At 51.4% G+C, this 23,314-nt stretch overlaps 10 protein-coding genes across 11 annotated transcripts; 3 read left to right on the top strand and 7 right to left on the bottom strand.

Annotated features, from left to right (window-relative positions):
• Positions 1 to 72: 72 nt before the first annotated feature.
• LDX57_004421 (uncharacterized protein) lies at positions 73 to 591 on the bottom strand (the record flags this gene model as incomplete). Its single annotated transcript, XM_046086082.1, has 1 exon — positions 73 to 591. One exon carries the CDS (start codon positions 589 to 591, stop codon positions 73 to 75), a length of 519 nt encoding a protein of 172 aa, XP_045942045.1.
• A 112-nt stretch (positions 592 to 703) lies between these two features.
• Positions 704 to 1,573, top strand: LDX57_004422 (uncharacterized protein; the record flags this gene model as incomplete). Its single annotated transcript, XM_046086083.1, has 2 exons — positions 704 to 770; positions 831 to 1,573. The coding sequence occupies 2 exons, from the start codon at positions 704 to 706 to the stop codon at positions 1,571 to 1,573; spliced, it is 810 nt and encodes a 269-aa protein (XP_045942046.1).
• Positions 1,574 to 2,011: 438 nt separating this feature from the next.
• On the bottom strand, positions 2,012 to 3,537 carry ARG4 (argininosuccinate lyase ARG4; the record flags this gene model as incomplete). Its single annotated transcript, XM_046086084.1, has 3 exons — positions 2,012 to 2,520; positions 2,574 to 3,404; positions 3,486 to 3,537. The coding sequence occupies 3 exons, from the start codon at positions 3,535 to 3,537 to the stop codon at positions 2,012 to 2,014; spliced, it is 1,392 nt and encodes a 463-aa protein (XP_045942047.1).
• Positions 3,538 to 5,457: 1,920 nt separating this feature from the next.
• On the top strand, positions 5,458 to 6,720 carry LDX57_004424 (MFS transporter; the record flags this gene model as incomplete). The annotated part of the gene is made up of 1 exon (XM_046086085.1): positions 5,458 to 6,720. The coding sequence occupies one exon, from the start codon at positions 5,458 to 5,460 to the stop codon at positions 6,718 to 6,720; it is 1,263 nt and encodes a 420-aa protein (XP_045942048.1).
• A 389-nt stretch (positions 6,721 to 7,109) lies between these two features.
• LDX57_004425 (uncharacterized protein) lies at positions 7,110 to 8,747 on the bottom strand (the record flags this gene model as incomplete). The annotated part of the gene is made up of 1 exon (XM_046086086.1): positions 7,110 to 8,747. The coding sequence occupies one exon, from the start codon at positions 8,745 to 8,747 to the stop codon at positions 7,110 to 7,112; it is 1,638 nt and encodes a 545-aa protein (XP_045942049.1).
• Positions 8,748 to 9,554: 807 nt separating this feature from the next.
• Positions 9,555 to 11,002, bottom strand: LDX57_004426 (uncharacterized protein). 2 transcript variants are annotated; one of them, XM_046086088.1, is made up of 2 exons: positions 10,500 to 11,002; positions 9,555 to 10,379 (listed from the first exon to the last, which is right to left on the bottom strand). In XM_046086088.1, exons 1-2 carry the CDS (start codon positions 10,610 to 10,612, stop codon positions 9,698 to 9,700), a joined length of 795 nt encoding a protein of 264 aa, XP_045942050.1. In that variant the 5' UTR covers positions 10,613 to 11,002; the 3' UTR covers positions 9,555 to 9,697. The 2 variants fall into 2 exon arrangements, with proteins under 2 accessions (XP_045942050.1, XP_045942051.1); XM_046086087.1 differs by having other exon boundaries at positions 9,555 to 10,410.
• Positions 11,003 to 12,594: 1,592 nt separating this feature from the next.
• Positions 12,595 to 13,821, top strand: LDX57_004427 (uncharacterized protein). The gene is made up of 3 exons (XM_046086089.1): positions 12,595 to 12,859; positions 12,918 to 13,158; positions 13,229 to 13,821. Exons 1-3 carry the CDS (start codon positions 12,596 to 12,598, stop codon positions 13,309 to 13,311), a joined length of 588 nt encoding a protein of 195 aa, XP_045942052.1. The 5' UTR covers position 12,595; the 3' UTR covers positions 13,312 to 13,821.
• A 3,682-nt stretch (positions 13,822 to 17,503) lies between these two features.
• Positions 17,504 to 18,448, bottom strand: LDX57_004428 (uncharacterized protein; the record flags this gene model as incomplete). The annotated part of the gene is made up of 1 exon (XM_046086090.1): positions 17,504 to 18,448. The coding sequence occupies one exon, from the start codon at positions 18,446 to 18,448 to the stop codon at positions 17,504 to 17,506; it is 945 nt and encodes a 314-aa protein (XP_045942053.1).
• Positions 18,449 to 18,480: 32 nt separating this feature from the next.
• LDX57_004429 (uncharacterized protein) lies at positions 18,481 to 18,654 on the bottom strand (the record flags this gene model as incomplete). Its single annotated transcript, XM_046086091.1, has 1 exon — positions 18,481 to 18,654. One exon carries the CDS (start codon positions 18,652 to 18,654, stop codon positions 18,481 to 18,483), a length of 174 nt encoding a protein of 57 aa, XP_045942054.1.
• Positions 18,655 to 18,742: 88 nt separating this feature from the next.
• LDX57_004430 (uncharacterized protein) lies at positions 18,743 to 19,928 on the bottom strand (the record flags this gene model as incomplete). Its single annotated transcript, XM_046086092.1, has 3 exons — positions 18,743 to 19,051; positions 19,120 to 19,340; positions 19,406 to 19,928. 3 exons carry the CDS (start codon positions 19,926 to 19,928, stop codon positions 18,743 to 18,745), a joined length of 1,053 nt encoding a protein of 350 aa, XP_045942055.1.
• Positions 19,929 to 23,314: the final 3,386 nt, after the last annotated feature.

A 23,314-nucleotide genomic window follows, 5' to 3' on the forward strand; every position in this document is an offset into this window, starting at 1 on the left:
CTGGTTCTTGCGGAACGGGACTGCGATCCACTCGTCCCTCGTGGACGCCTGATTCTATGTCTTGCTCCAGTGTCACTTGCTCCAGCTCACCAGACCGATAATGTCTTGCTCGGGAGGCAAGGCCTGGTATGTCTGCTCCAAGGGTCCGTTCCAGGGATGTTGTTCGATCGATCCATGTAACTCGGGCATTTGCCCGGATGACGATAACAACGGCACCGACAGCACCGACAAATCCAAACCCACGCCAGCTGTCCCAGCGGCTCCCTCGGGTGTATCGACTACTGTTACCACCTCGATCACAGCAAGGACGTCGACACTGTCGACAAAGGCGACAGGAGCCTCAACTACAACAACTTTTCGTTCGGCCTCGACTCCAACTGAGAATTCGACTGGGGTTACTGAATCGATCTCGATCTCGACCTCGACCTCGACCTCAATTTCGACCTCGTCCCCGTTGTCCCCGAATAGCGTATCGGCCGAGGACTCGCCGTCGACAACCCAGACAAGCACAGGGCTGTCTACGGTCTTACCCACTAGCAGCCATACCAGCAGCAGTGGAGACAAACCCAACACAGGACTAATCGCTGGCATCGTGATAGGCGTAGCGGCAGTGTTGGTCCTTCTGGGTCTATTGTTTTGCCTAATCCGCCGTTCACGCAAGAAGCGAGGCAGAAGGTTTACTCTTCTTCGCTGGCGTGGACCTATGTATGAATGCAACGAGAATGCCCCATCACCCACACATTTGACATCCAAAGATAGTCGTTATCATGGTATGTCGCAGGTACCTTTCCTCACAGATACCCATCGATCTCATGGCTGATCCCTTGAAGATTCTGACAATTCCCCATCTCGACCCCGAGCAGCTGCATCTCGCAATAGTTCCATAGCAGGACCAGGAACAGAAACCCTGTTCTCACTGGGCTCCCACACAAACAGCCATTCTATAAGCAGTAACCCTGGCATCATACTGACCCCTCCTTCCTCCACAACCCTCTCCACCCCTTCAAGTACCCACCTCACCGACCCAGCCGCCTCTACCACAGCCGCGTTAGCGATATTCCCAAACAAAAATACTAGCACAAACACCAGAAGCACCAGCACACGAACAACCAATACCCAACGCCAACTAGAACCCACCCCTGAACTCTCCGACACGGGCTTCTACCGCCAACGCGCCGAGCTCGCAGCCCATTCCGGCCACGAACTGATCAACGTACCTCACAGCCAGCGCCTGCATCCTCACCATCACCGTCCATCACCGCGCCAATCCCAGGTCTCGTCGACTTTGAGTCCCAATCTCCGTCCCCCACCTGCCATACCGATCGTCACTGCGGACGGCGTGGTGCTGACGTCCAACTTAGACCAACTGGCCAAGGATTCTAGCCCTAGGAGTGCTGCCGGGTCTGACGAGGACCATGTCATGAGCTTCATGCGGTATGATGCCGCCAAGGACGCGATGTTACCGGCCTATCAGGCCAGCTTGGGGAGGTCGTCGACTGGGAGTGCGAATGTCGCTGGCAATGAGAATGTCAGTGCTTGGGAGGAGAAGGAGAGAAGGGAGGTCAGACATTGATCGGGGGATATATATTTGGGCGTTAGGATGGGAATTGTAATGGGTTGTTTTCGCTTCGTTTTTTCTTTCAACTTTCTTTTCTTTTCGTTTCTTTCTTCTCATCTTGGCCTATGCTCTTGTTCTAGTCTGTTATTGCGTTTTGCGCGGTTTGGATATGATTGTATCAATCATGTCGGTATCCTCTATCTAGCGAGTAGCTTGTGATTCTCGAGTCTCAATGCTTCTTCCCCGTAATCTTAGTATTTCAGCTCTCTCTTGACAAAGTTGACTATTGGAATCCCCGTAGATCAAAGATAAATGCCATTCTCTATCTCGTAAATTAAACCGAAATATCTCATAAGTTCAGATCCGTTCGTTCTACTTTTTCGCATCTATTACAAAATCCCGAAATCTTTTCGAAAAGAACACCCCAACCGTCCCCTAGAAGGAAAGGAAAATCTATAGCAAGCCCCTCAGAACGGAAGTCTGTTCCAGAACGGCACGCTTGCTCGTTCCACCAACCGCATCCTTCAGCTCGACAGCGCGCTCGTAGTCCAGACAAGCGCGGACGGCGTCATCGAACCGCGCATCGACGGTCTGCAGCTGCTCCAGGGAGAGCGTGTCCATGGGCACGTTCTGCTGCTCGGCGAGGGCGACGACGCGGCCGGAGATGTGGTGACCCTCGCGGAACGGTACGCCCTTGCGGACCAGGTAGTCGGCGATCTCGGTGGCCAGCATCTCGGGCGCCAGGGCGGCGGTCATCTTCTCGGGGATGACGGTGATGGTGGAGAGCACGCCGGTGGCGATCTGGATGCTGTCGCTGACGGTCTTGATGTGGTCGAGGAGCGGCTCGATGCTCTCCTGCAGATCCTTGTTGTAGGTGGTGGGCAGGCCCTTGATGGTCATCATGAGGCCGGCCATGTGGCCGAATGCTCGGCCGGATTTGCCACGCAGAAGCTCCAGGCTGTCTGTTTCGGGGTCAGATATTGTTTTTAGGAGACAAGGGGCGTATCAAACTCACCCGCGTTCTTCTTCTGAGGCATCAGCGATGACCCCGTGGAGTAGGCATCCGACAAGCGGACGTAGCCGAACTCCAAGCTGCTGTAGATGATCAGATCCTCGGCCCAGCGAGAGATCTTGAGCATGAACGAGCTACCCCACTGCATGGTCTCCATGGCGAAGTCACGGTCCGCCACGGCGTTCATCGAGTTGTACAGCAGACCCTCGAAGCCGAGCTCCTTGGCCATCTGTTCGCGGTCGATCTGGAAGGGGTTTCCGGCCAACGCACCAGTACCCAGAGGGCTGCGGTTGACGCGGCGGGTGACCTCACGGAGACGCTGCAGCTCGCTGGCAAAGGCCGTGGCGTGCGACAGGAGCCAGTGACTCCAGCGGACAGGCTGGGCCTTCTGCAGATGCGTGTAACCGGGCATGATGTACTCGATGTCATTCTCGGCCCGGGCAATGCAGACCTTGATCAGGTCGCACAGGAAGGTGTCCAGCTTGCGGAGCTCGTCGCGCAGCCACAGCCGCATGTCCGTTGCGACCTGCTCGTTCCGGGACCGACCGGTGTGCAGCTTGCCGCCGATCTCCTTGCCGATGATCTCGGACAGGCGGCGCTCGTTGGCCGTGTGGATGTCCTCGTCGTTCGCCTTGACGACGAAGGAGTCGGTGCTCCATTCCTCGGCGATCTGCTTGAAGCCGCGCTCGATCTCGGAGAACTCGTGGGGGGTGAGGATGCCGGACTTGGTGTTGGCCCGGGCAAAGGCAATCGAGCCGGCAATGTCCTGCTTCCACAGGATGCGGTCGTAGGGGAGAGACTCGTTATATTGGACCATAAGGGGGTCGAGACCCTCTGAGTCGTCATGTTAGTTATCTCAGTGCGGTGAAGACCAAGGATGGGGAAGGAAATGGAACGGGCAATTGAGGGACTCACGGGTGAATCGACCACCCCAGAGCATGTTCTCAGCAACCTTGGGAGCGCTCATTTTGTGCAGACTGTCAAACGGGACAATGAAGGGACTGGCAAGGGAAGAAAGGGATGAGAAGACACAGAAACCGACAGCGACGAAGATCAACGAGGCACCGATGCCGATGACTCATCCGGTTCTGGCGCGGGGATGCGACATCGGGGCGCTAGTCCGCTTTGGGACGCACCTGATCAGTCTGCTTGAAGCCACCTTAAGGAACTTAGCAATCTTGTTTGGGAGCTTCATCGCTTTGGTGCACCATATCTGACACGTCCGGGGCTGTCTCCTTTGTATGCAATGGCATGGCCTCCCCCTTTTCCCCAAGAAGCTTTCATTCCAGCATGCGAAACACCTAAGGCAACGAGTCCCCCCAACCTCGGGTGCGATCGTTCCGCCTCCTCAAAGGGTGGGAAGTGCGAGGGATTTATCAGAACGTATAAGCCCATCAACGTGGGTTCACTCCCTCTTTTCAATGGCATTTCGCATCCAACCCAGGTGACCCGCCAACGTCATCGCCTCCGTTGCCTTTCCCTAGATCAAGGGATGCCCGGAGCACGCATCAGCCTGCCCAAAATTGAAGGCCCCGATCCAGACTATCCATGGATGGTTTGGTATCACCTTGCTTTGAGTTGCCTTCAGCCTGGGGCTGCATAAGGGCGATCATAAAAAAGCTTGGTGTTTTTGACTCCAAGGGGGTCCGCTTGACCGAATCAGGCTGCGAGGACAAATTTTGGGTCTGCGAACCAGACAATGAAAGTCCAAATTGTTTGATACTATGCCTCATAGTCATGTCCAGACGGCACCGTTCCAGCTAACCGGTTGCTTCCAAAGACGTGCTCAATAATGCAAGGGGAACGTCACTGCGCTAATTAGGTACATACTTTCAAATGAAACCACTCCGTGCTTTATTGCAATCGGGCCCTCATATGCAATATAGAGCTGGCTATTGATTATAGTACTCCACTGTCTACTTGAAAATTTCCAAATGGCCAAAGAAGCAGAGGCAGGTTTTACCCATGTAGCATGAACAGTCTGAAGACCCGAGACTCGATCGACAATGTCAACCCAGGCACGCTTCTAGTCACCGTGCACTCTGAACTTGTGTCTCCATGTCTCCACGTTCTCCGTTCGACATAGCATTAAGCGTCGTCATCCGGTGGTCCTTGCATCCAATTCCATAGAAAATGTCCGACTTTACCCATTCGGGCAATGGAAAGAAGGATATTGAGAGAGATCCACTTTGTCGTTCGAAGAAATGTCAATTTGTGATGCAGTCATTTCCCATGCGCCTTTTTTTAAAGGGGCCGGGTCCAGAAACTTGTCTCTTTCGAAAAAGAGATCCTTTTGCACACTCTCAACCGTCCCGATGAGACAGTGGGATATGTATCAGGAGAAGCTAGGAAGCTTGGCTTCTGGACGGCCAATCTGTCTAGAATGGCGATCCTCTAAGGTCTTTATTCTGTTTATGGTGGCCTTTGCTATGTTTACGGTATGTCTCTTTTTGACTTTTATTTGACGTATAATCGCTCATGCTTGGTAATAGGATATGCTTCTTTACGGACTGGTTGGTGATCGATCAAACTATATTCACTACTCTATATATATTGACTTTTCGGAAGATTGTCCCTGTGATTCCAACAGTTCTTACTCAACGAGTAGGGTTATCAGTAGGCGAAGGTATGTTTCTGCGTACTTTCAGTATATCAATATCTAACCAACTTCTTCCAATGCTTAGAGCAGCGATGGACATCCATCCTCCTTGCCCTCTACGGGTCAACGTTATTAGCGTTTTGCCGTGAGTTGAATCGCTACATCGACCGCTGACAGTTGCAGTACCTCTGCCATCACAGCACACTGACAATTCAATCAGCAATCTCCGGCTACATAGCCGATCGCATTCAATCGAGACGATGGCCACTCCTCGTCGGCCTAGTGATCATGGCAGCCTCGACGGCCCTACTCTGCGTGGGCTCCAACCTGGCTCTCTGGATCACCGGCCGCCTCTTCCAGGGCGCCTCGGCTGCCGTTGTCTGGACCGTAGGGATGGCTTTGCTAGCGGACAATGTGGAAACGGACGAATTGGGAGGTGCCATGGGACTCGCAAGCTCGGGAATGACTCTGGGAGTGATGGTTGGTCCTCTTCTGGGAGGTGTCTTGTATGAACACGCCGGCTACTACGCCGTCTTTGGTCTAGCATTTGGCTTCATCGGACTTGATATCTTTTTCCGTCTGGTTCTGATCGAGAAGAAAGATGCCGCGAAATGGCTCAGAAGCGAGAGTGAGAATGAGAGTGAAACCCAAACCGAAACCGAAAGCACAAGAGACCAGGACAGGGACAGCGAACCTCAGACTCCCCAACTCCCATCCGACCCAGTTGATAGTAGCGAACGCGGTCTCGCTGCCCACCCTACCCATGACACCGAGACCTCCTCCCCTGACAGACAGGACCTCTCAACCGACACCTCATCCACCTGCACCGCCAACACCACCACCGACGAGCCCACGGCCAGCATACGCAGCAAATCCGAAGACGGACGCAGCCACGCCAGCACCACAACATCTCCCAACCCCCTCTCACACAACCGCCTCCTCACGCTGCTCAAATCACGGCGTCTCGCCATCGCCCTCTTCGCCTACTTCATCCAAGCCACGTGCGTCATGTGCTTCGACAGCGTCCTCCCGCTCTTCGTCCACGACACCTTCGGCTGGGGCCAGTCCGGGCAAGGCCTGATCTTCATCCCGCTCTCCCTGCCTCACATCGGCGACCCGCTCACAGGCTTCATCGTCGACCGCTGGCCCCGATCCCGCATCCCCCTGGCCGCGGGCGCCTTCCTGACCGCCGTGCCCCTGCTCGTCTGTCTACGCTTCGTCACCGAGAACACCCTCGGCGATAAAGCGCTGCTATGTGCCCTGCTGGCCCTGATCGGTATCATAGGCGGGATCCTCGAACCCCCGATCATGGTCGAGATTACGTATCTCATCGAGCAGAAGGAGAAGGAGTATCCGCATGTGTTTGGGAAGGGTGGGGGGTTGGCGCTGGGCTATGGGGTTATGAATGCGGCGTGGGCGGCGGGGAGTTTAATAGGCCCGATTTATGGGGGGTTTATTCGGGATAATGATGGTTGGAATACGATGACTTGGGCGTTGGGGTTGTTGATGGGCGCGCCGGGCGTTTTTTTGTTGTTTTTGTTGAGGGAGTAGGCTTGGTTGGAGTTTACTGACTGGGTGGGAAAATAGGATGGTATCATGAACGATAGAATCATAGATTGTACTGTTTGATTCGAGGCTATGCGGATTTGGGACCTCATGTTTAGAATGCTTGTAGATAGATATCATGTTGACTAAATGGTCTATAGCGACATTCGTCTTGTTAGCTTGTAGAATGAATTCAACTATTACTCCATCATCTTCAATATGCATAGATAGGTAAATATGTCCCCTTTAGCTAGTATGTATAAGTGAGGTCCTCCCTCAGTAACTACAACCTTTAAACACGACTCGACTATCTGGATCTGAATCTAACCCATCTCTACTTCTCATGCAGTAGTATATACAGCCCCCACAACCGATATATCCACCAAATCTACCCATCAATCAAACTCTACAACCGTCCACGTAACCGTCCAACCAACCACACCCCCAAGCTTCTCCATCACCCTACAACTAGCTCGATTGCCCGGCGCCACGTCCGCATGAACCCAGCCCTTCTCGCCCTTCGCTCGGAACATCCCTCCTTCGTGCATCCCTCTTCGCATGACCTCTCGACTCGCCGACTCGGCCAGTCCCTTGCCACGGTGCTCCGGCTCGACGTGTAGAACGGCTAGTGTTCCGTCTGCGCTGAGGAAGGCCCATGCGATGGGGGTTTCTTCTTCTTCTTCTTCTTCTTCTTCTTCTTCTTCTTCTTCTTCTTCTTCTTCATCGTCGCCGCTAATTCTCCTAGTATCTGAGACAGACGAAGGAGTATCCACGTAAATCGCAACACCCGGGAAAGAAGCCAAGCTCTTAGGAGTCCGAAAGACAGCCGATCGACGACAAATGAGCTCGTAGTGACGGGGCAAGAGGGCCGAGTTCCCCTTACGGTCGGAGAAGCGGTATCCGGGGGGCAGCTGGGACTGGGAACAATTAGACTCATGGGTGACAGCGGGTGCGGATCCAGAAGTCGATCGCGAACGGGGACCATCATGCTGGGTCACGTCCCCGTTCTTGTCGCTGTCACTATCATGGTCCCCGTCGGGGTCCCCATCTACAATGACAAATTCCTGGTCCCGAAATAGGTACTTGTTGTAGGGGGGGTGGTCGAAACGGTGGACCCGGAGACCTGGGACGACCATCTGGGGGCCATGTGGCTGGCTGGCACCAGCACCAAAACCATGGGTGTGGGTTTGGCATTGGCCAAGGGGAGGAGGAGAAGAAGGGGGAGGGTATTTTCCCGAAGCAGTTAACACGGAGAAGAGTCCCGTGTGCAGGTGGCCGATTTTGAAAGCTCTTGGACTAGGACCGACAGGCTGACCTTGACCCTGACCCGGTGGGTTGGGAGGACGGCCGTCAGTCGCACTACTCGCAGTGCAACTAGTTCCAATCCGGTTCGTATTGGCGTCACGAGCTGACGTGGGGGCCAGATTGTCGTCGAGATTCTGATTAGGACTAAGAGACTGGGGATATTCGGGCATCAAGCGATTCTTGATATGGGATAGTAGAGCCAATAGTTGCGCACGCACCCGGTCCAGAGGGTCGGGTGAGATGACGCTGCCATTGGCATTGAGCCTGACATTATTGCTAGCGGAATCGAGAGTGGAGACGGATTCTTCGATCGCGTTTGCTTCTTCTGTGACTTCTTTCTTTCCAGATGGAGCTGGAGCTTCCCTTTCGAGACTGGAGTAAACAACAACCTGGGTCTCAGGACCGGCATGCAGATCCACCCAGGCGGCTAGCCAGGGCATCGGAACGCCAGTGTTGGTATTGGTAACACCAACATCTCCTGGCAAGGATCCCCTGGACAATAACGAAGCGGACACGGAGTTCGAGTCAGACGCGGGTTTCAGGTCCCCGACGGCATCCAAGACGGAGGCAGTGACCAGGTACTTGGCGGTCGGGGAGGGATGGGCTAGCGAGTGTTGGAGGCGCCGTAGCAACGGAAGCGAATAGGGGAGGTGAGATTTGAGGGCCGGAATTAGGACTTGCGGATCGACGTCGTGGATGGAGATGGGGAGATCCATCGTAGTATCCATCTGGTTGGGTCGTGGTCTCAGGTCTTAAGGTGAAACAGAAGCTACTATGGATCACAATCGATGTCAGCGCCAGTGCATCTATCAATCAATTGTGATTCGAGATCAGAATTACTAAGAATACTCATGAAAAGGGGGCCAAAAGTGTCATGGCAAGTATGACAGCGGAGAGTTTACCCGTCGATGACAGATGAATCAATCAATCAATCAATCAATCGCTTCCAGATGCCAGGGCAACCCGACGAGCTACTTTTAAGCTGCATTCTCCTTGCCAGGTATGAGTCAGGCCGAAGCCAAGCGATGACGCGAAGCTTAGTTGCAGACGACTAGACTCCGTAAGTTAATTTAGCAGAGACGGAATTTGTCATGATTCCAGGGGGAAGTGTGGCGGTGCGAAGAGACCGGGACTATACCAGACTAAAGACCGACTAACGGACTAGTGTCGAGTGATGACAGGAGGCCCTCGGTTTATTTTTGTTTGGCGGCCACATGGAGTGGAGCTGGAATTAATGAACTGATCTGCATGGAAGTCCTGTCGAAGCCGCTGGAATTGTGACACATCCATTTTACCTCGTAGATTAATTGTCTTTCATTTCTTCATTTGCCTGATTCGGCTTAAGTAGACGAGCTGAAACCTCTTGGGCACCAATGATCGGTCTGCTACATATTAACTGAAGTTCTTTTCCTACGGAGTACACTATATTTGTCTGTCTTCACTACTGCCTAGTTATATACTCCCTGTAACTTGAACCCACGATTGGGCTCATGTTTTATCTCGAATATATAAATCAAAATCATAGACAAAATAGATAGTAATATTCAAGGACTGTATCTGAAACAAACAAAGGAAAATAGAGCCAAAAATAAAGAGCGACTAGTGATCATCCCGGTCGTAAATCATCCCATCGTCAGCCTAACCAAATAGACCGTAGACACCACCTCTCCAGATCAATTCACCAGGGACTGCGCGGTCCCACCATCCAATCCTCCATCGCCAACCACTCGCTCCATCGTGACTCCGCGACCCGGAGCTCCTCTTCCGTCGCCGCATGGAGCGGTCGTAGAAAGGGCGTCTGCTCGTCCGGCAGGATATCGTACGCCGCCTTGGTCGACGCCCAGCCGCCACTCTTCGCCGAGAACAAGTAGTTGACGCGCTCCTGCTTCCAGACACAGCCGAGGCCCGTCTCCCACTCCGCCCCGAAAAAGGCCTGTAACACGGGGGGCGTGTCGTTGCCGGTGACGATGAGACGCCGGATATACGATCTCAGGCACACCTGCGACGCCGTGGGCGTTTGGGCATCCACCCCAGGATGATAGTCCGATCCCAGAGTCGGGGGCGGTTGCTGCTGCTGACCCTGCTCCTGCTGGGGGCCGGACATGCTGAGAATAGGATCGCGCTGGCGTTGGCAGGGAAGTCGGATGTTGACGAACGCTGCCAGCGATTGTACGGCTAGGGAGTGCTGCGCGTGGTCCAGAAAATGCTGCATGCATCCCAGATACTGCGGATACCAGTCGTTCAGGTCGACCTGCGCGTATTCCGGACTAGCGCGCGATGCATCCGTGGGCGTCTCTATGTCCTGATCGGGGCTCACTGGGAATTCAGCACCAGAGCCGGCGGACATGTGGTGTTGGTGTCTACGGCGTTCAGTGTCCAATTCGGTAGGTTCTGTCAAGGGGATTGGGTCTTAGAAAACGGGAGACAGAAAAAAAATAGAAAGGGGCGAAACCAAATAAGAGAACAAAGGGTGGACTTACTTGCGGGATGCCATGCGAAGGATGGCTCGTTTGCGTCCATGACTGGAGAGCTTGCCCAACAGTCTCCGCCAGAAACCTGCATGTTCATGGTCATGATGAGTAGTTTTGGACATGTGCCGAAGAGGTGTCAGGATAGGAAGAAGATGATTTAAGTTCGAAGACGGAAAACGGCTGAGTTTATATGCAACTGAGTTCCAACGATGATAATAGACCGAGATATACTCCAGACAGTTGGGGGCTGAACAGATGTCAAACAGGATGGAGACCGAAGGAGCTCCTTTTACTTATACTTCTCCAGAATGATCTTCTCCCTTCCCAGATCGGGGGAAGGGAAGAGAGAATGAACGAGAAAAAATAATAAGGGACGGGCATCCCGAAGCGCAAGGACCGAAAAATTTGGCAGACAGCCCAAGACCGGCAGCTATAGACAATTTTGCAGGGCCCGTCTGGGTCCGCAGAGGCCGAGTGGAGCAAAGCCGATGCGATGCGATTTGAGGCTATCCCGAACGGGGTGACGGACTGGGTCAAGCCACAGATCTCCAGCCACATAGAGCAAGCCACGGCCTCAGCCCTAGACCGTGGCTCATGCACCGCTGGCCAGGTCCGAGTGGCTGTGCTCCCTTGCTTACGTTTCCTTCACTGACTTCGTAGTCAATAGACCACACCGAGTTATGCTTGCTTTTTCTTCTTTCTGCTGTCTGCATTCTTCCTGCTGGTTCACTTGTCTGGACGGTCCTACGGACTCCTCTTCCACCATGGAAAATCCCACACTAAGACCTCTTACTTCCTCTTTCGGGTCAAGCGGATCAATGAAGTCTCGGGCTTCTCCATGACACTATTAGACGCTCTGCCCCTATCCAGGCTCTAAATCTCTAATGCTCGGCCACACTAAGACACTAAGACACTAAGGCTACTAAAACACCCTCCTAAGATCCCAGGAACCTGGACACACTCCCCCCCTCCCCATCACGCTAAGTCAAAGGATTTGGAAGACCTGACAACTAGTGTCGGTTGATCCTGGTCTCGTCAGCTCGCCATCTTTCGCCTCAACAGGATCGCCGTGGATCATGGAGAAGCTCGGGGAGGGGAAAACATTAACAGCTAAGGAATTGAGTCTCCGTCTCGAGACTAAACAGTCATCATAATCAACCTCAAGCACGCTACTCCGGACTGCGTGGGCAGCGGAAATTCAATAGTCGACCAAACCGTCTCCCAACGAGATGTGACAGCTCTCATCCCTTCTGGGTCAACGATTGAATCATTTTTTATTCATTTTTCCATTTCTGTATTATTTATTATTCATTTTCAATCGTGTATTTTCGCTCATTCTCCACCCAGGTACATGACTCCATGGACGCATGGTCGGTCAGGACTGGAATCCAGGGTCACACAGGGAGGAGATAGCGTGCGCTTCGGTCGGGTTTCTCATCGTCACCATTACATATCGCATGCAACGCTGGGGGGAGGGGAAAACAGTAAAAAACGTGGACTAGGAAGGGTCGGCGACTGGTAGAGACTAACGGAGTAGAGGGCGACGCAAGGGGGAGCCGCAATGCTCTCTCCTGTCTGTTCATCGGACACACCGGCAGACGAAGATCAGGTCCCAGACCGTCAGGACTACTGGAGCACTAAGCATAAAGGAGTATAGCCGATATGCCTGCCCCCTTGGACAGAGGTCAGAGAGTTCTCCTGGTCCTACAGTGGAGTCGCCGACCGAGGAAACCCGACCGTCTACTGGTCCGTCATAAACTTCATACAGGATGCATCGCAATATGGAGTCGATCGTGTCCGTCGTGCCCTGATTTGTCGCCTGACACGATGAGATCATGACTTTGTCACTACCAAAATTCAAATCATGTCGCGTCGATGAGATTCATCATCAACCCTCGTAGCCTCGTCGCGACCTTTAGCGCTAGCACTACTCGAGTTTAGAGGATCGAGGATAATAAATTAATTTTTATTATTCTTTTTTTTTCTAATTAAGATCGAAAAAAAGAAATGTCACACCCCAGGACCATGCGCTTACCGATCCCCACTTTTGACTTCCCTGTCACTTGTCTGTGGCGGGCTGGTTGCTTGCTTGCCCATGAGTTGTGATGCCACGATATAAAGCCATCAAGGTTTCTCACAATGGAGCGGGCTTATTGTTCTCCAGTGCCTTGGAATTTAAATCAATAAAGAGTTTCCCGAAGATCAACAATTCCTATCTCAACCAAGACATCCATCCCATTCTATTCCTCCATCTCGATATAGATCGCCATCCCGCCTTTTCGGCTCGCCTATATTTTGAACCCTCCATCCACCTCCAAGTCCGCTTGACTTCTATCATTATGTGCTACAAGACCAACTACGAACCTTACGTGAGTTTTAACATACAATTCTTCTACTCGACGACCATACTCATAGATTTTCCTCTAGACAAGCCAAAGCCAAAGCTTCGACATGACTCGCGAACTTTCATCGGAAGAAATCCTCTATCCATTGGAATCTCTCTATCCACACGTCGTGGCCCTTCAACTCCAAGCCGATGAGAACCCATGGGCTCAGAACAACAACTTCTCCGGATACCACGAGATCAGCTACTGGACCGAGATTTCTTCTGAGGGACCAGCGGAGGATTACTCCAGACCCAGACCGAGTACCGCACGCAGGTACAGTGGTGCGTTTTCCTTTCTTTTCCTTCATTAAAATCTTACCTGTCAGATCAGCTAACTCATGGTTTCATGCAGACTCCACAGCTCTAAAATTTGTTTCCAGAATACGACGATTCCTCAGCCGAGACGAGATGCGCAGACGCCAGCGACAGGCATGAATCTGCCTCAGCCTGAGTCTCGGCTAGATACGAATCCTTCTCTACGATTTGACTTCTTTTTTTTTTCTTTCCTTGTATCTATAATTAACTTTTCGGACATAGCCTGCCTTTCTTTTGCTGTTTCCTTTTCACCCGCATAGACATACACTCACAGTCAACCAGCCATACACTTTCCAGACACACGTTGTATCAGCAATATGCTGGAGCCGCTGCAAGCGAATACCCTCTTGTCAACATTTCTTTTGTCATCTGTCAGCCATGCATCTTGAAGATCTCTTATTCTCTCGGGACATTTTCACTATCGTTGCTTTTTCTTCTGTTCATGTGTCTTCTTTTTTTTTTCTTCTCTTCTCTTCATATTTTTATGTTTACTTTATACACTCATGGATTGATTAGCGGTTAGGTTAGGGATTTAGCGAGGAGTTCGTTGGGCATACACGCAAGGGCGAATCATATCAAGCATTGGCATTATTTCGTTATCTAGATATAATCAATTGAAGAACATATTAACAGGATTGAACATCTACTATTCTACTGTAATCTTCTCCTTAAGTTGTATGTGTGTATGTGCATCCATTAAATACCTCCTACGTATACTCCCTCTCCAAAGAGTATACACAGTTAGACAGAGAAGGAAGAAAACGGAACCAACCTAATCCCACCAACCCAATCTAATCTCCATTCCCCTTTCCCTCGAAAGATAAATTAAAAAGTTTAAATTCTCATACATAAAAACCGTAGATAATCGCGGCTAACTGAAAAATCTTCCCTCCTCGTTCAAGTCGCCGGAATCTGATCTCTCTCATTTCCTACCCGCTGCTGCATGCCTGACTTTTACTCCTGCCCCTTGTTCCTGTCCTGACCTGCCTAGCTAGCTAGCTAGCGAACCCCTGTCTCTGACTAACTCCTAGTCTCCTGAGCAGGAGTCACCCCGCATTCCATCGCGTCTCATCTATCGTCTCATCTCATATCATATGCATCATGTGCGCTACTGCACCATGTCTCCTGCATCATGTCTCCTGCATCCTGCATCAGGGGTAGAGGGCTACGTTCCTAACTACCTTCCATTTAAAGTAATTCTGAAAAAGAAAAAGAAAAAGAAAAAGAAAAGACAAGTTCGAATCATTGTTTCCCTCTCTCCTCTCCCCTTTCCCTCAGGTCACATAATCGCGGGTACACCCGTGCGAAGTGGGAATCTGTGGGCTCGGCGATAAGGAGAAGGAGAAGGAAAGGAGTGTTGAGATGATTGATAGATCAGATGGAGTAGGTAGGTAGGTAGGTAAATAGGTGCATGACTAGATCGTGGCCCGTCCATTTCCTTCAGACCCTCCGTGTATGCATTGCACAGAGTAGTTACGGAGGAGTTCAGGGGAGAATTCTTCACATTCAATGAAGCGGTGAAGTAGCTGAAGCTGAAGCTAAAGTTTAACTCGAACAGGTTGTTCGTTGTGGAGTATACATACAGTTTACTGGAGTGGAGGAAGTGGAGTACATAGTGAGTTGGTTGTTTCGAACTGGCCCTGTAGAATCATGCTAGAAGCTACTTTCCTTCTTTCTGCTCCTCCTTCTCCCTACAGTCTCCACTCATGAAACCAACCCAACCCTGTCCCTCCTCTCGCTAAGTATCATCCCTGTCAATGCGTGCATGGTGTTCGTGCATTCAAGCATGCGGTGTAGAATGGGATTGTATAGATCATATTTTTTCCGGGTCCCTTTCCACCGTGGTTTCTATTGTCTTGCAGATTGGAGATTGCAGCTTGCAGCTAGCTTTTGACGGTGTAAGCGCTGGATAATTGACTAGATTGGCTCTGGGGGCCTGAGCACCACGCTGAAGAATCATACAGTAGGATAGGTCGGGGATTTGTCACTACTCGCACTAACTAATTAGCTCCTGTATGTATGTCATGTGCAGCGGTGTAGGGGTTCATTCCGGATATGGAACAGGAAATAGGACGAGGGCTCTTCAGTCAATTCAGCTCTTAGGAAAATAGTGTAGTCACTTGAATAGGCCTTGTGGTGGTTGGAATGCGGGTTGTTGATCACCCGGATGTGTCAGTCGGCAGTATCCATCTTTACCCCAAGGGGTGAATACACAGTGAGTAGTGAGGCATCTACGGAGAAAATAACCTGGAATGAGAATAACCGGATTAAGCATGAGTGTGAGGGTGAGGTCAAAGAAAACCCCGCTTGCATGTAAGTAAGTCATGATCATCCTCCTATCTAGTCTGATCGATGTCTGTGCTCTGTTCAAGGAAAATGAAAGGGCAAGCAAAGCAAGGTAAGGTTACTCCCGCCCCGCCCCCTTTCAAGATGCGGGAATTTAGGATAATTGCAATGGTCTGGGGAAGACTGGGGCTATTGATTAGGGTACGTCTGATTTCGGGTACCGTTGTAGGTGCAAGGTGATGTCTGAGCTTTGGGGTTGTCTGTTTTAGAGGGTACGATACCAAGTAGTTAGTTAGGTATACTATGTAACTATGGCATTTTAATGGTAGCCATATAGCCATTATCACAGGTCAGGGCAGGTAGTACCCGTAGGATTAGCTAGGACCATAGTCCTACCATAGCAGAAGTATAACAGAATAGCATGCACATAGCGAATCTACTACTGCAGACCCCAAACTTAATGATAACATCACCATCACAAAAAGCCATTCAGAATTAAAAAAAAAAAAAAAAAAAAAAAGGGTCTTATCCGCTCCCCAACCGCCTCACCCGACATAAATTCCTATCTTGCAGAAAACCCCTCTCTAGAAAGTCAAATCATGGGGAGAAAAAGACGCATATCGAAAACAGGAGAAGATAATCCGGGGTCAAATCCACCTCAACTACGTCATCGACTGACCATGTCTCGATCAATGAATTGACTATCACTGAGTGACTGACTTGCCATACCGCCTCCTCTCTCCCTCCTACCAATAGCTCACCCAGCTTCCACCGCAAGATAGCTGAACCGAAAAGTCTCAATGAGTCAGAGGCTATGATCGTCTCGCGCTATCAGATCCACGACCAGGGAAATCCGCTCTTAGGGATCGGATCAGCTCAGAGCAGACCAGATCAAGACCATCCCATCGCCCGATCAATTCGATTCCAACCAATCCATGTCACGTATACGCTATACTATCGGCATTGGTCGACGATCAGACCAACACAACGCAGCCTTGCAGGCGCATAATCCGGGCAATAACCCCTGCAAGTGATCGATGCGTCTAGCTTTGGCTTGAGCTTTGGCTTTGGCAGTGCTGCAGGGAGGATCGTTTGTGGGGCCTCTTCCATGTTCGTGGCAGGCAGACAGGGAGGTATGAAAAAAAGCAGGGAACAACGAGGTCCCCGACGACGGAGATAGTTGCTTCTTAGGGGTGGTGTTGGCTGGGGTTGGTATATCATATGCAGGAGGGTACATATTGTGCCTACCCTACCTACCCTACCTTGGCTGGCTCGTATTTAGTTACCATCTGCTACGGTCTTCGAATCCCAACTCCAGGAATCAAGGACTAGGCACCAATCCACGATGACGCTCATTCCCCGATCCAGAAGGAGATAAGGCTGCCAGGGGGAGGAGGATCGGACAGAAGGGTGTGCACACACAGCACAGACAATGGTGACTACAGCATTGCATGTCTTATACAAGATGCACTAGCACTCTATGATCGACAAGAAAGAAGCAAACATGACAATAGTGCTGGGATCAATTGCGTGGAGAAAGTCTGCGTGAAGGATTAGCAGCCGTTAGTATGCATAGCTTAAGTCGATCATTTGTTTTGTGTACTCGGTATGGAGTACAGTACATTGCGGGTAAAAACTCAAGGTCGGGTTATTAGCGCAACAAGCGGATAAAAATTGCGGTCACTGTCTTGAGATTTAGTTCGAGGCGTTTGAGTTTCTGGGATGGTGGCAGAAATTAAACAGCCGGGATAAGCGATGTGCATACAACGCGGTGTGTTATACGCTACTTCAAGGGGAATTCCCGGGAACAGTGATAGTCCCTCTAGCTTGTATCACAAGTGTTGGCCAATATCATTCATTGGGTATGCCTGTTGGTATGGATATGCCTACAGTCTGATCGTTTCTCAAAGGAACAAAAGAACGCTTCACAATATGAACATAAATACATAAAACCAATTTCCCAAGATCCCCCTAATTCCCCTTCCAAGTGGAACGCCTTTTAACTACATAATAATGGTTGACTCTCTTACATGGTGTGGTCAGTCCGGTTAAAGAAATCTTCCCACGGATCCATGTTGTACATGACATTCGAATCCGGCTCCAGTTGCGACGGGAGACCCTCGAAGTCCATGGTTGCAGGCTCGTAAGTGGCAGGGTCCGGGAAACAAGCCAACGGGTCCTCAAACATACTCGGAAGTTCACCGCCAAATGCTCCGCCGTTCATAAACAAGAGACTATCGTCAGGCTTGGCCTGGGCGAAGGGATCGGCAAAGGCGAACATCGAGTTCTCAGGATATGCGCTGACAGGCTCGTACGGGGAGTGGGTGGTTCCTGTGGCGGGCGTGAGGAACTCTGCCGACCCAGAGTTGGGAGTCGCAACGCCGTTCATCTGAGCCTGGCCCATGTCGTAGCTGGTTGAGGCAGACGGCAGCGTCCTGTAGTCGTTGAACTCACACGGAGGGGATGCTCCTCCAAGGGAACTGCCATTCGAAAAGAGTTGGAAATCCTCGGTCTTCGCGGCCATGGAGGGATCTGCGAACGAGAAGGACATGTGCTGTGGGTACGCGGCCATCTGCTCGGGCGAGGAGCTGGTACCGCTGGTGGGAGTAGAGAGCTCAGGCACCTGCTTGACCGCCGGGGTGGAAATCTCGTGGCCCTGCGACGAAGCCCGAGAGGATCCTCGCTGGGGAGTGGTACGCTTGGTAATGCGACCATTGTTCTTGGATCGAACATACGTCCACTTGTGGGTCTTCTCCATGTGCTGCTTGCAGTTGCTCTGTCGCTTGGACTGGTAGGAGCAGGACGGAAACAAGCACTTGTACATCATGGGAGTGTTGCAGTGCTTGTCGTTGTAGTGGCGCTCGGTCTCCTTCTCGGTCGGGAAGCCCAGTTCGTGGTATTTGCAGGTGGGTTCGGCACATTTGTACGGACGCGAGTGGGTCTTCTCGTGTTTCCTACGGTCGGTCAGCATCTTGCATCGATTCTTAGCGCAACTGGAGTTCCTTACGTTAGGTCACAGGGTCTTTGGAAGACCTTGTCACAGAATTCACACTTCTTGTTGATGTCCATAGGAGGAGCATTCTTCTTGCGGCGAGCCATAGAACGCACGACTCCGTCATCGGCCTTGCGCTTCATAGAAGGTCCCGAATGTTCGTTGTAAGCCTCGCCGGTGCGCATAGAAATGGCTTCGCCGTCCTTGCGGGCGACGAACTCGGCAGGACGTCCAGTTTTGGCGATTCCACCCTCGAGGGTAAGGCGAAGGTCGCTAAGAAAATGAAAAGTCAGTCTCCGGTCTGCACCTTCCTAAGTGAAAAGGAATAGGAACATACATCACACCATCAGCCTTGTCACCGTTCTTACGTGCCTCCGCACGGAGCTGGAGACCGCGAGACGCCTCTCGCATGGATTTGAACCGATTTATTTGCGAGACCAGGTCGAGGAAGTAGCCGTTGGTGTAAGGCCGGTCAGCTGGCATACGCAGGTCCCGATCGTTGAGATGGGGAACGGTGCCGAACAGACAAGAGATAGTGACCTGGCAGAATTCGAAGTAGGTTCTGATGCGAGCTTTCACGTCCTATTGATTCATCCTATTAGTGAGGGTCCTTCGTAGGTTGAACTAGCCGGGAGAATGATAAGACTCACAGGAGCGGACATGAGCAGGGTCTTTTCGAGATCACGCAGGCAGACAATCTGATCCTTCTCCATGCGCTCATGGGCTCGGCGGACGAGAGTGTGGTATGGGCGGAACTTCTCCTCCTTGAGCAAAGGGAAGAGAATACGGCCTTCGATCGCCAGGCGGCCATTGTTGCTCAACTTGCGAGTAGAGAAAGCCGCACTAGTCTGTGCCAGGGGGCCAGTAGTGACTGCGGAGCGTTAGTGGTGAGATGCAATGCAAACAAACGATCAAAAGCGTGCTTCGATGACATACCCTTGTTTTGTTTGGAGGCCGCGGTTTCGACGCTACGGATCGAGGATCCCAGGCCACTGTCCGAGTCATGACAGTTCACTCGCCGAGTCTTCGCCGAAGCCTGCTTCCGCAGAACGGGCTGGCTGCGTTCGGATTCCTTGTCGGACAGTTCTGCGAAATTCGACGGCTTGACCGGGGCTCTCAGGGACCGACGAGAGGCAGGCGAATAGGGGCCATCGTTATCCGAAGTCTCCGACCGCGACATATCGTTTTCCAGGTTATCGAGAAGGTTAGCCATGCGTTGTTGACCGGTAGCGATGGCTTCGAGGGCCTCGGGGCTGGTAGGAGAGCGACGAGGCAGCAAAGGGAAGTGCAACAAGGGATCACGGCTCCTGGGCGGGCTGTGAGGGGAATGAAACGTTTCGCCTTTTCGCAAACGGGGACTCGAGTGGGCTTCAGATCCTAGAGGGCTAGGAGTCGATAGCATCATTCGACGGCGAGGGTGCCGGTGAGTTTGAGTCTCTACACCCTGGGAGGTCGACATGGTGGTGTGAGAGTCGCCAGACTCCTTCAGCGCGGTCGGAATTGGTAAAATCAAGGTCGTACTCGTTGAGACGTTTACACTCTTATATCTCATCAATCAGTTGTCTGTCATCTCACATCGGTTTCCCTTGATTCCCCAAAGGAATACTGAGAGAGATAGAAGACAGGCGGGTGATCTAATAAGCCGTCTCTCGAAAACTTACGGTGACCTAGGATGCCGTCCTGTCCGACTTGACGATGGAAGAAAGTATCCGCATGCAACGGCCGCTAAGTTCGATCAACGGCGAAAGGGGATAGAGGTAAGGCCCCGGGTCAAAAAAACGGGTTTCTTGGGACTCGACGGCGTTTGAGATGAAATTCTAGTTCCAACAAAGAATCCTGGTGGTGGAGAGAAGGCAGCAGCGGGTGGAGGGATGACACAGCTTAGATATTGGGACTGGGGAAGAGAGGAGGAAAACAGATATGCGATCTGGCTGGAAAGAGGATGACAGTCAATCAAGTCATGGAGGCTGTTCGCCGGGGCTGATGCGTTTTGGATGTCTGCCTGATAGACGAGTCGGACTAGGCCCGAAGGGGGCAAGTGCTGTGGGTTCAGTTTGGCGTGATTGGTCTGCCCTAGTGAGTTGCGCTCCGCCGCGTTGGTCCCCTTCGATGGTAATGTACGCTGTACTTACAGGGGCTACCGGGCCACGACGCTCCGACGTCAGCGTATTTGAGGGCGCCCTTACGTCGCCCGTACGTCTTCCGTACGGCTCTGCCCCCCCGTGGTCGGGGCCGTTGTGTCCCGTTCTCCGCGCCTCGCAGTCCCTATTTCAAGGGCGGCAGACCAATCATTCCCGGCTCACCCAGTCCAGGTGGATCCGGTTACAGACGATTCCGAAAATAGTTCGCAACCCTTTCCAAGGTCCAACGCATCTTTTGCCTTTCTTGAATTTGACTTTTTCTCTCTTCTCCCCTTTTCGGTCTCCGCGGATCTCGGAAACTTCGTCCCATAACATCCCCCATCGTTCTAGTGAGCTATATAATTCCAGGGGACAGCATTGGAAAATTCTATCGATCGTTCTTCTCAAATTGAAGGGGACCCATGCGGCGATGAGGCGTTCTCCAAGGCAGTCAGGAAATGTCGGCGCTTTGAGTTTCACGCCGGCCATGTCATAGGAGCCCATCATATGATGGCATGGGACCAACATCCTCCCTTGTCCGTCTTAACAATTCCTAATAATGATGAATGGGACACGATGGCTCGACATTGGCGTTCTCGCCCCTCGGACAAGGATTCGGTGTTACGGGATTCGATTGCTTACGCCCGACAGTGCGACCCTGTATTTTCCACTCCGTACACGCTGGTCTTTGGAGGAATATGTACCGTCGCGCACTCTGGTCCAGTGAGCTTTCCTTGCTGCTGGGAGCTACGCTCTTATTCGTGCCAGACCATGAGCCTCATCGTGATGACGCTGAGCTGCATGTTCCCGAGTGCTACAATCTTCTCCCTGCTTCGTACAGCCCAGGCCGGGGTTACTGGTCAGTATGGATGTACGGAGTACAAGGTACTCCATCCAGTGGAGGGCATAGCCACCCGACCGCCAGGATTTGGGTTGCGCTCCAATCAAACCTGTGGACTTGGGTAAGAAATGTCGGTGTAACTAACTTCGTATGTTTTCGTTTCTGTTGTTGGCTCTGGGTGTGACAAGGTAATCAATCATTATTCTTGCTATGGCAACCATGGAGGCTGCTCATCTAGCATACTACGACGGATGCTCCGTACAAAATGCGGAATAGAAGGACCTTGATTCTTAATCTCTTTCCAATAACTAACGGCACGGCCGGAAGCTTTCGTGACACGATGCAGTAGGTTTGGTAACAATGAACTGTCACTGTGGCTAGTCTGCTAGTCCTGTATGCCGTTGCATCGCCACACTGCTAGCTGTTCTTTGATCTCCCCAAATGCTGTTAACCCCGACGTTTCCAAAAGTAGTGCCCCCTCAGTTTTCCCCTCCCTAAACAGGCAACACAATTTTCTAGATCTGGAAATCTCCTCAGCGACGAGCCTCGTGTTTTTCCAGAACTCTCCTCCGTTTGGAGTGCCGTGACTGCCGTCTCTGCCGTGGCTTCTTGCGTAAGTAAAAGGGTAAAATGGCTTGGCTGCTCCTGAGGCACCAACATTCTGATAAGGACGTATCAGAACGTGACATCACGAGTCGGTCGAGATCCGGCCAAAGTCTTCAGGCTCACACATTTCTAATCTAATCATCGTTTGATCTGTTCATGTTTCTCATCCTTGAAATTTAGCAGCCTGCCGTCACAAATATCGCTCAGCATTCTGCCCCTTCAAGCTTACGACTCTATCTGTCTAGGATCAACAACATACCCTATCAGAATGTAGGGATGAAGGTGCCGCAATTTCACCCGGGTCATCACCTGTTATACTCAACTCTGTTTGGTCCTGTTCCTGCAGCTATTCCTGAATATGTATGTGCCTGAACTTCGCAATCGTCGCATCATAGGACTCGGCGATTTGATGATAAAACATACTCCGCGGATAGGGACTGGATCAGCGTTCTAAAGTTAGCTGACAGGGTTGAGTCCGGGGTCATTGAGCTCAGTCCTGTATGGACTGCGATCTCCGTGCATTGACTTTGGAGGCTGCCTACTCCTAGGTCCGCGATTCGATTTGAATTGAATTATGCTTCGTCGCTCACACGCCCAGTCTGGACACGTTGCCTGTCAACGATGTATGGTTTGATGCCTTACTTTGGTGCCTTCCTTTCCGCATTTCCGCATTTGGGTTTTTTGGACGCGGGGGGGTGGCGGCTCTCGATCTGCTGTTCCTACTGTGAGTGCCTGGTCGGGTCCTTTGAGGAGGCTCTTCATCGGCGAGCTTGGTGTAATGGCGGAGGATGGACGCATAACTCTTTCGTTTTCAAGTATTCAATCATGTCTGAGTTTACATCACAGATCGGTGGGTGCAGTTTGTAGAAAGGTAATGTACTTCCAACTAGATAAAAAACCCAACTTGGCAATGGTCAGTCCTTGCAGTACCTGATACGTTAACATAGTTTGGATAGGATAAGAAGTCATAGCATATTAACTATCCCAATATCATGAAATACAACCACAGGGCAGTAAATTCCTGTCCGCGGTGCTCTTAAACCAGATATAGTCGTTGGAGAGAATCATAGTCAATAGGGGACTTCTCTAGCTCTCAGGGGGTGGACGAAGTAGATAACAGAGAACAACACTGGTGCACCTTAAGTATGGCGGCGGAGCTAGTTAGATATATTTTGGAATCTCCGAATGAAGATAAGGTAGATATTAACACAGCAAGGCTTTCTACTAGTATACAATCGATGATTGATAGCTTGATAACCTTTATGCGTATACATATTA

This window comes from Aspergillus melleus, assembly GCF_016097325.1.
Source record: "Aspergillus melleus strain CBS 546.65 chromosome Unknown contig2, whole genome shotgun sequence".
Classification (NCBI taxonomy): domain Eukaryota; kingdom Fungi; phylum Ascomycota; class Eurotiomycetes; order Eurotiales; family Aspergillaceae; genus Aspergillus; species Aspergillus melleus.

Coding starts and splice junctions, on each gene's coding strand:
- LDX57_004426 (XM_046086087.1), bottom strand. CDS start 10,593: ATGACCATGAACATGCAGGTTTCTGGCGGAGACTGTTGGGCAAGCTCT. Junction 10,411..10,499: donor CTTCGCATGGCATCCCGCAA/GTAAGTCCACCC, acceptor TCCCCTTGACAG/AACCTACCGAATTGGACACT.
- LDX57_004427 (XM_046086089.1), top strand. CDS start 12,596: ATGCCACGATATAAAGCCATCAAGGTTTCTCACAATGGAGCGGGCTTA. Junction 12,860..12,917: donor AGACCAACTACGAACCTTAC/GTGAGTTTTAAC, acceptor ATTTTCCTCTAG/ACAAGCCAAAGCCAAAGCTT. Junction 13,159..13,228: donor TACCGCACGCAGGTACAGTG/GTGCGTTTTCCT, acceptor GGTTTCATGCAG/ACTCCACAGCTCTAAAATTT.